Raw genomic sequence first — 14,736 nt, forward strand, 5'->3', positions numbered from 1 at the left:
CAGGGTGCTGGAGAGGAGGGTTCGTCCGCTAGTCGAACCTCGGATACAGGAGGAACAATGCGGTTTTCGTCCTGGTCGCGGAACACTGGACCAGCTCTTTGTCCTCTCGAGGATACTTGAGGGTGCATGGGAGTTTGCCCAACCAGTCTACATGTGTTTTGTGGACCTGGAGAAGGCATTCGACCGTGTCCCTCGGGGCGTCCTGTGGGAGGTGTTGCGCGAGTATGGGGTGTCTGGCCCATTGCTACGGGCCATTCAATCCCTATACAACCGTTGCAAGAGCTTGGTTCGCATTGCCGGCAATAAGTCGGACTCGTTCCCGGTGGGTGATGGGCTCCGCCAGGGCTGCCCTTTGTCTCCGGTTCTGTTCATAATTTTTATGGACAGGATTTCTAGGCGCAGCCAAGTGGCGGAGGGCTTTCGCTTTGGTGGCCTCAGAATCTCATCTCTGATTTTTGCGGATGATGTGGTTCTGTTGGCTTCATCGGGTGAGGGCCTCCAGCTCGCACTGGAGCGGTTCGCAGCCGAGTGTAACGCAGCGGGAATGAGGATCAGCACCTCCAAATCTGAGGCCATGGTTCTCAGCCGGAAAAGGGTGGAGTGCCCACTCCGGGTCGGGGATGAGTTCCTGCCCCAAGTGGAGGAGTTCAAGTATCTCGGGGTCTTGTTCGCGAGTGATGGGAGAAGGGAGCTGGAGATCGACAGACGGATTGGGGCTGCGGCTGCAGTAATGCGGACGCTGCACCGGTCAGTCGTGGTGAAGAGGGAGCTGAGTGTAAAAGCGAAGCTCTCAATTTACCGGTCGATCTACGTCCCTACCCTCACCTATGGCCACGAGCTGTGGGTAGTGACCGAAAGAACGAGATCGCGGATACAAGCGGCGGAAATGAGCTTCCTCCGAAGGGTGGCTGGCCTCTCCCTTAGAGATAGGGTGAGAAGTTCGGCCATCCGGGAGGGGCTTAGAGTAGAGCAGCTGCTGCTCCACATCGAAAGGAGCCAGCTGAGGTGGTTCGGGCATCTGGCAAGGATGCCCCCTGGGCGCCTCCTGGGCGAGGTGTTCCAGGCATGTCCCACCGGGAGGAGGCCCCGGGGCAGACCCAGGACACGCTGGAGAGATTATATCTCTCGGCTGGCCTGGGAACGCCTTGGTATTCCCCCGGACAAGCTGGAGGAGGTGGCTGGGGAGAGGGAGGTCTGGACCTCTTTGCTTAGGCTGCTACCCCCGCGACCCGACCTCGGATAAGCGGATGAAGATGGATGGATGGAAGTTGTGAAAACAAACTGTAAATCTGCTAGAACAAAAGTTCTAGCTGATGACTAAGAAACCTAACATTAACAAAATGTGTAATTTGTACTGCTGTGCTACAGTTTTTTAAAAACTTTAAGCCCAGCTGGCATAAAAAATATTTTAAAAAAACAGCTGTTATTTGAATTACAATTTGAAGAAGAACTTTTTTATTTCATGTTCAGTTTTTCATTGGATGCAACTGTGGTAGCCATAACAGATAAAACAAACAAACAAAAATACAAACCAGGTACTGTATTTAAAGTTAGTTACAAACCAAGCTATGACTTCAAAATCAGAAGAACATTAGAAGTGCTGTGAAAAAGTATCTTCCTCCTAGTTCTTTAGGTTTTTTTTCATGTATTTATAAAATATTTTGTGACTAACAATATTGAACGTAGCTTTCCCAGAAAAATAGTGTGGGGCAGAGCTACACAGTTAGGATTGAATAGTGTTGTTCCTTTAATAAAAGAAATCACCACATATAAAACTGCATATTGTATTTACTAGGGTTTTTTTACAAGTTGGAAGCCCCACCTTCTTCAAATAAAAAAAATGGTGTCAATCAACGATGCTACGTTTGTGCTGCTTTTTTTAATTTTTATTTTAAAGATATTAATAAAAGTTTCCAGTCATCCAACATAAACCAGCCCCTTTGTTTACTCTTAAAGTAAACATAAACCAGTACTGGACAAAAACAAAACTAGGTTAACTTATAATAGTTAAATGAAATCATGCATTCTTTCAGAGAATAAAACAACAACTTTACTTAGAAAATAAAAAGCTATTAGAACCATGTAGGCATGTTTCCTGTTCTTTGAGCCTCTCATGTTTAATACAATAATTCAAAAAATAATAATAATAACTAGTCCATCACAAACCTGCACAAATATTTGACATCAGTTTTATTTGTTTTTGTTAATGTGAATCAGAATCAGAATACTTGTGTGTAGTTACGGTCTGACTACAGATATGCAGTAAAAATTAATAACGAAAGATGAAGAGTGAACACCTTGATGTGACTTAAACCTGCAAGAGGTTCCTGAAGGATCACACCTACAATGCAGTGAATAGAGTTTAGAAGACTAAAATAACATAACACTGGATTGTCCTGTGTACTTTTGGGATTAGCTAAACATGTCATAGACATATTTTTTATTAATTGTATTTGTTTTCAACCAGTTAAACCTATGAAACCACCATGTGTTAGTTTGTTGATAAGTATAATAGGAACAAATGTACCTGAAATGCTGACACTGTCTGCTGCTATGAAACATAAAAATAAATCACAAACAAATACTGATATGCATTTGAGTTAACAGTTTTAGATCATCTACTACAAAGTTTAGGCTTTTTTAAATTTTTTCATACCTGCTTTATTATTAGCAGAATATGCATTTTAAACACAAAGATATGATCACATATTTACTTACAGAGCTTTGTTGGAGGTTTTGACCACTGGCAGCAGCCTCAGAAGAGCCTCCTCTGAAGCAGAGTATTTCTTCAGGTCAAACACACCCAGATCTTTTTCTGATGACAGTAAGATGAAGACCAGAGCTGACCACTGAGCAGGAGACAGTTCATCTGTGGAGAGACTTCCTGATCTCAGGGACTGTTGGATCTCCTCCACTAGAGAACGATCATTCAGTTCATTCAGACAGTGGAACAGATTGATGCTTTTCTCTGCAGACAGATTCTCACTGAGCTTCTCCTTGATGTACTGAGCTGTTTCCTGATTGGTCTGTGAGCTACTTCCTGTCTGTGTCAGCAGACCTCGTAGGAGAGTCTGATTGGTCTGCAGGGAAAGACCCAGGAGGAAGCGGAGGAACAAGTCCAGGTGTCCATTTGGACTCTGTAAGGCCTTATTCACAGCAATCTGGGGGAGAGATTTCAAATCCTTTTTCTTTTTAAATAATTTAGACTTTTTGGAAATTGCTCGTTCTTCCAGCAGATTGAGTCCAGAGTTGATGAAGGTCAGATGGACATGAAGAGCAGCCAGAAACTCCTGAACACTCAGATGGATGAAGCAGAACACCTTGTCCTGGTACAGTCCTCTCTCCTCTTTAAAGATCTGTGTGAACACACCTGAGTACACTGAGGCTGCTCTGATATCGATGCCACACTCTGTCAGGTCTGATTCATAGAAGATCAGGTTTCCTTTCTGCAGCTGATCAAAAGCCAGTTTTCCCAGAGACTCAATCATCTTCCTGCTCTCTGGACTCCAGTGTGGATCTGTCTCAGCTCCTCCATCATACTTGACCTTCTTCACTTTGGCCTGAACCACCAGGAAGTGGATGTACATCTCAGTCAGGGTCTTGGGCAGCTGTCCTCCCTCTCTGGTTTCCAGCACATCCTCCAGAACTGTAGCAGTGATCCAGCAGAAGACTGGGATGTGACACATGATGTGGAGGCTTCGTGATGTCTTGATGTGGGAGATGATCCTGCTGGCCTGCTCCTCATCTCTGAATCTCTTCCTGAAGTACTCCTCCTTCTGTGGGTCAGTGAACCCTCTGACCTCTGTCACCATGCCGACACAGTCAGGAGGGATCTGATTGGCTGCTGCAGGTCGTGTGGTTATCCAGAGGCGAGCAGAGGGAAGCAGTTTCCGCCTGATGAGGTTTATCAGCAGCACATCCACTGAGGTGGACTTTCTAGGGTCAGTTAGGATTGTAGTTTTGTGGAAGTCCAGAGGAAGTCGACACTCATCCAGACCATCAAAGATGAACACAACCTGGAAGTCTTCAAAGCTGCAGATTCCTGCTTCTTTGGTTTCAGTAAAGAAGTGATGAACAAGTCCCACCAAGCTGAACTTTTCCTCTTTCAGCACATTCAGCTCTCTGAAAGTGAATGGAAATATGAACTGGATGTCCTGGTTGGCTTTGTCTTCAGCCCAGTCCAGGCTGTATTTCTGTGTTAAGACTGTTTTCCCAATGCCAGCCACTCCCTTTGTCAGCACTGTTCTGATTGGTGCTTTTCTACCAGGTGGGAGTTTAAAGATGTCTTCTTGTCTGATTGTTGTTTCTGGTCTGTCTGGTTTCCTGGATGCTGTTTCAATCTGTCTGACCTCATGTTCATCATTGACCTCTGCAGTCCCTCCCTCTGTGATGTAGAGCTCTGTGTAGATCTGATTCAGAAGGGTTGGGTTTCCTGCTTTAGCGATGCCCTCAAACACACACTGGAACTTCTTCTTCAGTGCCCATTTAAGTTTATGATGAGAAATGGCACCTTGAAGTTCTGAATAACAATAATAAAAATACGACATCAACAATAAGTTCATGTTTCTTTAAAAATGCTCATGTCAATTTCAGTCCCACTTAGAAATGACTGTATTTAAGTTATTCTATCTCTTGAGACTATATTAGACTAGTCTAGTTTAAATATTTTATTTATCCAGCAGCTTAAATCTTTAGATAAATCCTCTTACTGCTCTGCAGGCGGTCAGCCAGCTCCTCCTCCTTCATTCTCCTGAGGAAGTCCACTGTGATCTTCACAAATGCCTCTCTGCTGCTCCTCTGTTCATCATCCCCCATCTGACTCTCTAAGCATTCTGGGTAATCTGGACTCAGAACCCTCTGGATCTTCTTCAGCTCGTTCTTCACAAAAGTGATGATGTTGTCCTCCAGCAGCTGGAACAGAATACTGTATAAATGAGCCAATAAGACTGAAATCATGGAGCCAAACATCAGATCAATGTTGGACACACTGACGATCCACTGGTCTACAAAGAGCAGCATGGAGATGACTGTGAACAGAATAGATGTAAAAGTAGTTGTTGTACATGTACAGACCATAAATATGGAGTCCAGCTGTGTTTGATGCTGCTGGGCAGACTGACCACTTGGGGCCTCTGAGCTCATCTGGTTCACTCTGTGGAGGAACCATGAAGAATTAGTTAAAGCACAGGATAAAGATCCAAAAAATATTTTAACATTACATAGGCAATGCAATTTACAATTTGTTCAAACCCTGAATCAGGCAGTGTTGCATCAACACTTATTAGTAGTCAAGTGTTGGTCCTGTATGGAACCATGCAGTGTGCTTCCTGCTCTGTTATTAAAAACCAAAAAATTTAAAATGAGACAGTCGGCTATAATCAGGGATCAGTTGCCAAAGTTGCCCAAGAAGCACAGCAAGCTGTCATAACTGAGGCCTTGGAAACTCCGAAAAAAAAACCCCCACAGCCTTGGCCAGACACTTGAAGAGTTATAGCAAAAGCTAGAAAGCAGGAGAATAAACCTGCTCTAGTCCATGGGACAATCCAAAGTGTACCCCCAGTGGTAGATGAACAATACCAGAACAGCACCACCAAAGCTGTAGACAGAGAAGGACGCAACAAATAACATCAATGCTAGACCATGTCAACCTCCCTGAACATGTTCCAGTAACCATCACAGTGGCAGACATCCAAGAAAGGGTCTCCAGTATAAGGACTTGGGCTGCACAAGGCCCTGGCATGGTTCACACCTACTGGCTGAAGAAGCTGACTGCACTCGATGTGCATCTAGCAGCACAGATGAACCAGATACTAGTCGATGAGAGACACCTAGAATGCTTAACTGAGGCTATACAGACCTGATCCATATTTTTCCATATAATCAGAAGGTTAACAACAGTTTGTTAAAGTCATAGCTGTATTCTGAATCTAAAGACCAACGTCCCTTGTTGTATTGCAGAGTTAATTAATTAATAATTAATTGTTACTTCATGTCAGCTGGGCTCAATGACAGATGGAGGGAATTTTACTGAAATCACAGAAACCGTGAACAGTTGAAAAGTTCAAGAGTAGGTAAATACACTGCTCTAAAAATAAAAGAAAAACATAAACAACACAATGTAACTCCAAGTCAGTCATACTTCTGTAAAATCAAACTGTCCAATTAGGAAGCAACAGTGATTGACAATCAATGGCACATGCTGTTGTGCAAATGGAATAGACAAAAGGAGGAAATTCTAGGCAATTAGCGAGACATTGCCAATAAAGGAGTCGTTCTGCAGGTGGTGATCACAGACCACTTCTCAGTACCTATGCTTTCTGGCTGATCTTTTGGTCACTTTTAAATGTTGGCAGTGATTTCACACTAGTAGTAGCATGAGATGTGATCACGCACACAAGTGTTCAGGTAGTGCAGCTCACGTCACAGTTACTGTTAAACTGCACACTGCAACATTCACACGTTCATGTAACAAATTAAACTGGATTATTAGCAGCTGTATTTTCACACACATTTCACTTTGATTCACTACAGATTCAGCAGACAGAAAGAAGTTGATGAGGAAACAACAGTTCAGTTCATTTCTGTCCTGTGTGATGAAAATGTCAGCACTGCTGAGGAGCAGGAAGTGGGGATCAGATTGAGTGAAGAGTTTTAGGACAGAGTTTGAGAACATCTCCCCTTCCTAAAAATAATCTCTCTGAGTATCTGTTGTATTTGTGGAAACACTCCAACACACAGCGCTTCACATATGAACATAGAAATGTGTGTGAAACAGAGCTGACATTAAACATGATGGAGGATTTATTCACAAACACTGAGTCACAAAAACATTTACAAACACATTACCTCTCTGCAGGACAAGACACGCCTGATTTAAAGTCAGGAACATTATCTTTAGACCAGTCACTCTTTAGGGACACAGTGCTGGGTAGAGGTCCAGGCTGGTTCCTGTGAATAATGATGGAGGAGTGATGTGATGTGAGTGCTGAGCTGTGACATGGAGTAGAGTCATGGACAGTTAGAGATGGTCACCTCTGAGCTTTGGTCTGGCTCTCATGTTCCCCACACAGAGTGGTTTTAGAGGGAGAGACTCCCTCCTCTCTGTCCTCACACTGATCCATGCTGCTCAATTCACACCAGCTCACAAACACTTTCTACCTTCACCTGCAGAAGAAACACAAATGATTCCTTTCCATCATGTGTGCTGTCCAAATATCAGCTGCTTCTTTCCTGCTTCATCTCAGTGTCAGCTGAGAGAATGACAGACCCACTATGTGTCAACGTTTGATGGATGATGACACAGATATGTGAAAAGATCTAAATCTGTCCTAATGATAATTCAATTCAATTCAATTTAATTTATATAGCGCCAACTCACAACAAAAGTCGCCTCAAGGCGCTTCATAGATACAGAGAAAAACCCAACAATCATATGACCCCCTATGAGCAAGTACTTTGGCGACAGTGGGAAGGAAAAACTCCCTTTTAACAGGAAGAAACCTCCGGCAGAACCAGGCTCAGGGAGGGGCGGCCATCTGCTGCGACCGGTTGGGGTGAGAGAAGGAAGACAGGATAAAAGACGTGCTGTGGAAGAGAGACAGAGGTTAATAACAGATATGATTCAATGCGGAGAGGTCTATTAATACATAGTGAGTGAGAAAGGTGACTGGAAAGGAAAAACTCAATGCATCATGGGAATCCCCCGGCAGACTACATCTATTGCAGCATAACTAAGGGAGGATTCATTAAGGTCATTAAGATAAGATGGGGCCTGATTATTTAAGACCTTGTATGTGAGGAGCAGGATTTTGAATTCAATTCTGGATTTAACAGGAAGCCAATGAAGGGAAGCCAAAACAGGAGAAATATGCTCTCTCTTTCTAGTCCCTGTCAGGACTCTTGCTGCAGCATTTGGGATTAGCTGAAGGCTTTTCAGTGAGTTTTTAGGACTTCCTGATAATAATGAATTACAGTAGTCCAGCCTGGAAGTAATAAATGCATGAACTAGTTTTTCAGCGTCACTCTGAGACAGGATATTTCTAACTTTAGAGATGTTGTGCAAATGGAAGAACGGAGTTTTACATATTTGTTTAATATGTGCATTGAAGGACATATCCTGGTCAAAAATGACTCCAAGGTTCCTCACAGCATTACTGGAGGCCAAGGTAATGCCATCCAGAGTAAGAATCTGGTTAGATACCATATTTCTAAGCTTTTCAGGGCCGAGTACAATATCCTCAGTTTGATCTGAATTAAGAAGCAGAAAGTTAGCGGCCATCCAGGTCTTTATGTCTTTAAGACATTCCTGCAGTTTAACTCATTGGTGTGTGTTATCTGGCTTCATGGACAGATAGAGCTGGGTGTCATCAGCATAGCAGTGTAAATGTATGCTATGTCTTCTAATGATGCTGCCTAAGGGAAGCATGTATAATGTAAACAGAATTGGTCCTAGCACTGAACCCTGTGGAACTCCATAATTAACCTCAGTGTGTGAAGAGGACTCTCCATTTATCATGCCTCGTCCCGGTACCAAAGACGCCTCGTCCCAGTGGCCCCCAGGATTACAGGCCCGTGGCACTGACCTCCCACATCATGAAGACCCTGGAAAGGCTCATCCTGGACCAGCTGCGACCCATAGTAAGACCACATCTGGATCCCCTTCAGTTCGCTTATCAGCCTCGTCTCGGAACAGAGGACGCCATCATCTACCTGCTCAATCGTGTCTACACCCATCTGGACCAGCCGGCGAGCACTGTGAGGGTCATGTTTTTTGACTTTTCCAGTGCTTTCAACACCATCAGGCCGACCCTCCTGGGTGATAAGTTAGCAGCGATGCAGGTGGATGCTTCTCTGGTGTCCTGGATTGTTGATTACCTGACAGGAAGACCACAATATGTACGTCTCCCACAGTGTGTGTCTGACAAGGTGATTAGCAACACAGGGGCACCACAGGGGACTGTCCTCTCCCCCTTCCTCTTCACCCTCTACACCACAGACTTCAGCCACTGCACAGAGACATGCCATCTTCAGAAGTTTTCTGATGACTCTGCGGTGGTTGGATGCATCAGCAGGGATGATGAGACAGAGTACCGGGCTGTGGTCGACTCCTTTGTCACGTGGTGTGAGCAGAATCATCTGCAGCTCAACGTGGCAAAGACCAAGGAACTGATCGTGGACTTCAGGAAGACCAGGAAACACTTGACCCCTGTTTCAATCCAGGGGGTCAGTGTTGACATTGTGGAGGACTATAAATACCTTGGAGTACACATTGACAATAAACTGGACTGGGCTAAAAACACCACAGCACTTTACAGGAAGGGCCAGAGTCGTCTCTATTTTTTGAGGCGACTGAGGTCCTTCAACATCTGCCAGAAAATGCTGAGGATTTTCTATGAGTCTGTGGTGGCCAGTGCGATCCTCTATGCTGTTGCATGCTGGGGGAGCAGGCTGAGGGTCGCAGATGCCAACAGACTTAATAAACTGATCCGTAAGGCCAGCAATGTTGTGGGGATGGAGCTGGACTCCCTCAAGGTGGTGTCGGAGAGGCGGATGCTGTCCAAGATAAAGACAATGTTGGATAACACCTCCCACCCACTCCATGACATGTTGGTCAGTCACAGGAGCTCGTTCAGTGAGAGACTGAGATTACCGAAAAGCACCACTGAACGACACAGGAAATCATTCCTGCCTGTGGCCATCTCCCTGTACAACGCATCCACTTAACACACTGTTTGCTGCTACAACTACACATGTTTCTTTTCCAGCTATTTATTTATGAGTGACTTATGTATGTATGTATGTATATATATGTATATATTGTACTATTCTTAGTTAGCGTATTGTCTGTCTTGTCTTAATGTTGGTTTAAAATGAGCACTGTAACAAAAAATAATTTCCCCCAGGGATCAATAAAGTATTCTGATTCTGATTCTGATTCTGATTACATGCACAAATTGGAGTCTATTAGATAGATATGATACAAACCACTGCAGTGCAGTACCTGTAATACCTACAGCATGTTCTAATCGCTCTAATAGGATATTATGGTCAACAGTATCGAATGCTGCACTAAGGTCTAGCAGGAAAAGCTCAGAGGCCATAAGAAGATCAATTGTAACCTTCAATAAAGCTGTTTCTGTGCTGTGATGAGCTCTGAAACCTGACTGAAACTCTTCAAATAAACCATTCCTCTGCAGATGATCTGTTAGCTGTTTGACAACTACTCTTTCAAGGATGTTTGATATGAAAGGAATGTTGGAAATTGGCCTATAATTAGCTAAGAATGCTGGGTCTAGAGATGGCTTTTTGAGTAAAGGTTTAACTACAGCCAGCTTGAAGGCCTGTGGTACATAGCCGATCATTAGAGATAGGTTGATCATATTTAAGATCGAAGAATTAATTAATGGCAGGACTTCTTTGAGCAGTTTTGTAGGAATGGGGTCTAAAAGACACGTTGATGGTTTGGAGGAAGTAATTATTGAAGTTAACTCAGAAAGATCAATTGGAGAAAAAGAGTCTAACTTAACATCAATGGTACTAAGAGTAGCTGTAGATAATATTACATCTGTGGGATGATTATTGGTCATTTTTTCTCTAATGATAAAAATGTTATTTGTGAAGAAGTTCATGAAGTCATTACTAGTTAACGTTAAAGGGATGGTTGGCTCAACAGAGCTCTGACTTATTGTCAGCCTGGCTACAGAGCTGAAGAGAAACCTGGGGTTGTTCTTATTTTCTTCAATCAGTGATGAATAGTAAGATGTTCTGGCTTTGCGGAGGGCTTTCTTATAAAGCAGCAAACTATTTCTCCAGGCTAAATGATGATCCACTAGATTTGTGACACGCCATTTCCTCTCCAGCTTACGAGTCATCTGCTTTAGGCTACGTGTTTGAGAATTATACCACAGAGTCAGGTACTTCTGATTAGAGACCTTAGTTTTCACAGGAGCTACAGTATCCAGAGTCATACGTAGTGAGGAGGTGAAATTATTAACAAGATAATCGACCTCTGTTGGGGTAGCGTTCAGATAGCTGCTCTGCTCTGTGTTGGTACAGGGCATTGAAGATGATAACAGTGGGTGGATTATATTCTTAAACTTAGTTACAGCGCTTTCAGAAAGACATCTACTTTGATAAAGTCTACTCTCCACCGCTGTGTAATCAATTATTGTAAATGTAAATGTTATCAGGAAATGATCAGACAGCAGAGGGTTTTCAGGAAACACTGTTAAATGTTCAGGTTCGATGCCATATGTTAAAACAAGATCTAGAGTGTGATTAAAATGGTGGGTGGGTTCTTTTACATTTTGAGAGAAACCAATTGAGTCTAATAACAGATTAAATGCCATGTTGAGGCTGTCACTTTTAGCATCTACATGGATGTTAAAATCACCCACAATAATTATTTTATCTGAGCTCAGAACTAAATTAGATATAAAGTCTGAGAAATCAGACAGAAACTCTGTGTAAGGCCCAGGTGAACGATAGATGATAACAAGTAAGACTGGTTTCTGAGTTTTACAGCTGGGGTGGACAATGTTAAGCATCAGGCTTTCGAATGAATTAAAAGTCTGTCTTGGTCTTTCGTTAATTAATAGGCTGGTGTGAAAAATTGCTGCCACACCGCCCCCTCGGCCTGTGCTTCGAGGTTTCTGGTAGTTAGAATGACTCGGGGGTGTTGATTCATTTAAACTAACATAATCATCCTGCTGCAACCAGGTTTCTGTAAGGCAGAGTAAATCAATTTGTTGATCAATTATTAAGTCCTGTACTAACAGAGACTTGGAGGAGAGAGACCTAATATTTAATAATCCACATTTCACTGTTTTACTCTTTGGTTCAGATGTGGATACTATATTGTTCTTTCTTTGTGATTGTTTATGTTTAAGTTGTTTGTTGCTGGCTTTTAGTTTGTTATTTGTCCTTTTGGAAGCTGACACAGTCTCTATGGAGATGGGGTTTTTTTTTTTGGGGGGGGGGGGGGGGTAGCAGGAGGAGAGAAGCTGCAGAGAGGCGTGTAAGACTGCAACTCTGCTTCCTGGTCCCAACTGTGGATAGTCATATTTTGGGGGGGTTTAATAAATTTGTCCATATTTCTAGAAATGAGAGCTGCTCCATCCAAAGTGGGATGGATGCCGTCTCTCCTAACAAGACCAGGTTTCCTCCAGAAGGTTTGCCAATTATCTATGAAGCCCACATCGTTTCTGGGACACCACTCAGACAGCCAGCAATTTAAGGAGAACATGCGGCTAAACATGTCGCTCCTGGTCTGATTGGGGAGGGGACCAGAGAAAACTACAGAGTCCCACATTGTTTTGGCAAAGTTGCACACCGATTCAATATTGATTTTAGTGACCTCCGATTGGCGTAACCGGGTGTCATTAATGCCGACGTGAATTATGATTTTACTGAATTTACGTTTACCCTAAGCCAGCATTTTAAAATTTCCATCAATGTCGCCTGCTCTGGCCCCTGGAAGAAAATTGACTATGGTTGCTGGTGTCTCTAGCTTCACATGTCTGAGAACAGAATCACCAATTACCAGAGTTTGACCCCCGGCAGGTGTGTCGCCGAGTGGGGAAAAACGGTTAGACACATGAACGGGTTGGTGGTGTACCTGGGGCTTCTGTTTAGGACTATGCTTCCTCCTCACCGTCACCCAGCCGCCCTCTTTCTCCAGCTGCTTGGAGTCTGCCGGGGAACAGCTAGTGGGGCCTACGCTATCTTCAACTGCACCAGCTACAGGGGCCTGGCTAGCTACGGGTGAATGCAGGGTGCGAAGCCGAGTTTCCAATTCAGTAATCCTGGCCTCCAGAGCTGCAAATATGCTACATTTGTTACAGATATCATTACTGCTAAAGGAGGCCGAGGAGTAACTAAACATCTGACACAATGAGCAAGAAAGTGCAGGAGGGACAGGGGAAGTAGCCATGGTGCTAACGAGTCGGCTACGAGCTAAGCTAGCGAAACAGTACAGAGACAGTGAGTGAATACTTTGGCTATAAATTAGGTAGTGAGTACACAGAAAGTATGCTTTGGATGAAGCACGTGAAGATTATACTATGAAAAACGAATGTATATAAAAGTTGTTAATTAAATTGCTAAGCAAATAAGCTACTCAGAAACACCACTGTGTTTGAGCAAGAACAGGAAGTGATACTCTACCACAGAGCAAGCGAACACCAAGTGACAGCGCCACTTGGTGTTCCCTTGCTATTTTCCCTTGATAACAGCAGCTGGCGAGAAAAACATTGTAGCTCAGCTGTGACATCATCACGGACGATGCATCCTCTGTGGAGGAGTACTTTATGAGTGAACTCACAAAGTACAAACTATAAGAACACAAACACGAACGTAGCTAAGAATGGCAGACACACTCGGCCTCGTTGGTCCAGCTGTGAGTCCGTTACCGTGAACTATAGAGAGGCAGATTTGTGCTGAACTAAGCTGCACACAGCTGATGTTAGCCAGGAAAACATTAAACACTGACTTTAATGGAGAGACCGGAAATACAAACACACACAGTTTGTTGTGTGAAGAAAACCAACATGAACTGAACAAGCAGTAAAGTTCCTAAAGACAAACTGTTAAAGGAGAAAACAAAGCAAACTTACAGTTTGTTCAAACACACCAAAAACAAGCTCCACTCCACAGAAGAGAGGAGGCAGGTTTTCACAATAAGAGCATTTTGTTTCTGAATGAATGTAATGTTACACTGATATTTGTAACTGTGTGACTTTGTCAGAAACCATCAGTAACTTGGTCTCATTTCACCATGTTTTTTTTTTCTCTGAGCAGATTCTTTATTTAGTAAAAATAATAAAAGTTAAAATAAAAAGTTCTCTTTGATCAATAATTCAGTCTACCACCCTAACATTTTATTTTCTGTTTCTTGCCAGAGTGTAATCTTTTGCCTTATTTGTGTTTTTTGCCCTTGCTGTTGTGTTGTCTGTTTTGTTTTTTCCCTCATATCAAACATCTTAATAAATATATATATATATAAAATAATAAAATTACTTTTATCAGCGATAATTATCAACAATTTAAGTCCATAAACTCTCCCAAACAATCATTAAATGTTCTCATGTGTTCATCCACGAAGGCTTTTGATTCTCCAGCATCAATGAGAGCATTAATGTCATTTCGTTTTCTTGTCAGAACGCCAAGCTTCGCTCTGCGTTTTTTAATTAAATTAAAAAGCTCTCTTTATTTTAACCAGAAAATTCGTTTCACAAGGTCCAAAAGATAATAGTTTAATACAAATGTTTCATGTTGCAGCTCAGCATCTCGGTTGATCCAAACAAAGTCTCGCATTTACTCACGAACTTTGCGTCATTCCTTCAGTCCATTCTGCGAAGATCCAATCTTCCAAGTCCAATCTTGCAAGCTTTCCCATCTTCCAAGTTGACATCCAAGCGAGTCAAAATGATTTTTTGACATAAATGTCGCGGCCTTTTACTTTCCAAACACAAAAGAAAAGATAGCTTCAAAACCATCAAAGACATCGCTTAAAATTAAAAGCAGTAGCTTTGCTACTTCTGTTGCTGTAGTTTCAGAACAGAACAATGACAAATACAAACCGGAAGGGATTCAGATAAGCCATGAAGATAAAGGGTTAGATCAAACTCGGTGCTTGTTTTGTGACCAAACTCATTTTTTGGATGTATGTGACTAATTCAAACTAAAAGCCAACAAAGAAAAGGTGACATTCCTTAAGAGTAAAGGTTTATGCTTTGG

At 42.9% G+C, this 14,736-nt stretch overlaps 1 protein-coding gene and 1 pseudogene across 2 annotated transcripts in view; both read right to left on the bottom strand.

Annotated features, from left to right (window-relative positions):
- Nucleotides 1–7,151, bottom strand: part of LOC147337109 (uncharacterized) — a 360,298-nt gene extending 353,147 nt beyond the window's left edge. The window contains exons 1-5 of the mRNA XM_086286256.1: nt 7,033–7,151; nt 6,847–6,948; nt 5,074–5,152; nt 4,710–4,911; nt 2,719–4,519 (exon numbers count right to left, since the gene is read on the bottom strand). Of these exons, the coding sequence (XP_086142382.1) occupies nt 2,719–4,519; nt 4,710–4,911; nt 5,074–5,152; nt 6,847–6,948; nt 7,033–7,121 (2,273 nt within the window). The 5' untranslated portion in view covers nt 7,122–7,151. The remainder of the gene's footprint in view (nt 1–2,718; nt 4,520–4,709; nt 4,912–5,073; nt 5,153–6,846; nt 6,949–7,032) is intronic.
- LOC147337110 (protein NLRC3-like) overlaps nt 1–14,736 on the bottom strand; it is a 547,272-nt pseudogene that overhangs the window by 328,534 nt on the left and 204,002 nt on the right. The window lies entirely within an intron of this gene.

Source organism: Aulonocara sp. 'chitande type north' Nkhata Bay, linkage group LG3 (genome assembly GCF_057382095.1).
Source record: "Aulonocara sp. 'chitande type north' Nkhata Bay isolate Kocher_YH1m ecotype deep benthic linkage group LG3, A_spYH_male_GT1.1, whole genome shotgun sequence".
NCBI classification, from domain to species: Eukaryota; Metazoa; Chordata; class Actinopteri; order Cichliformes; family Cichlidae; genus Aulonocara; species Aulonocara sp. 'chitande type north' Nkhata Bay.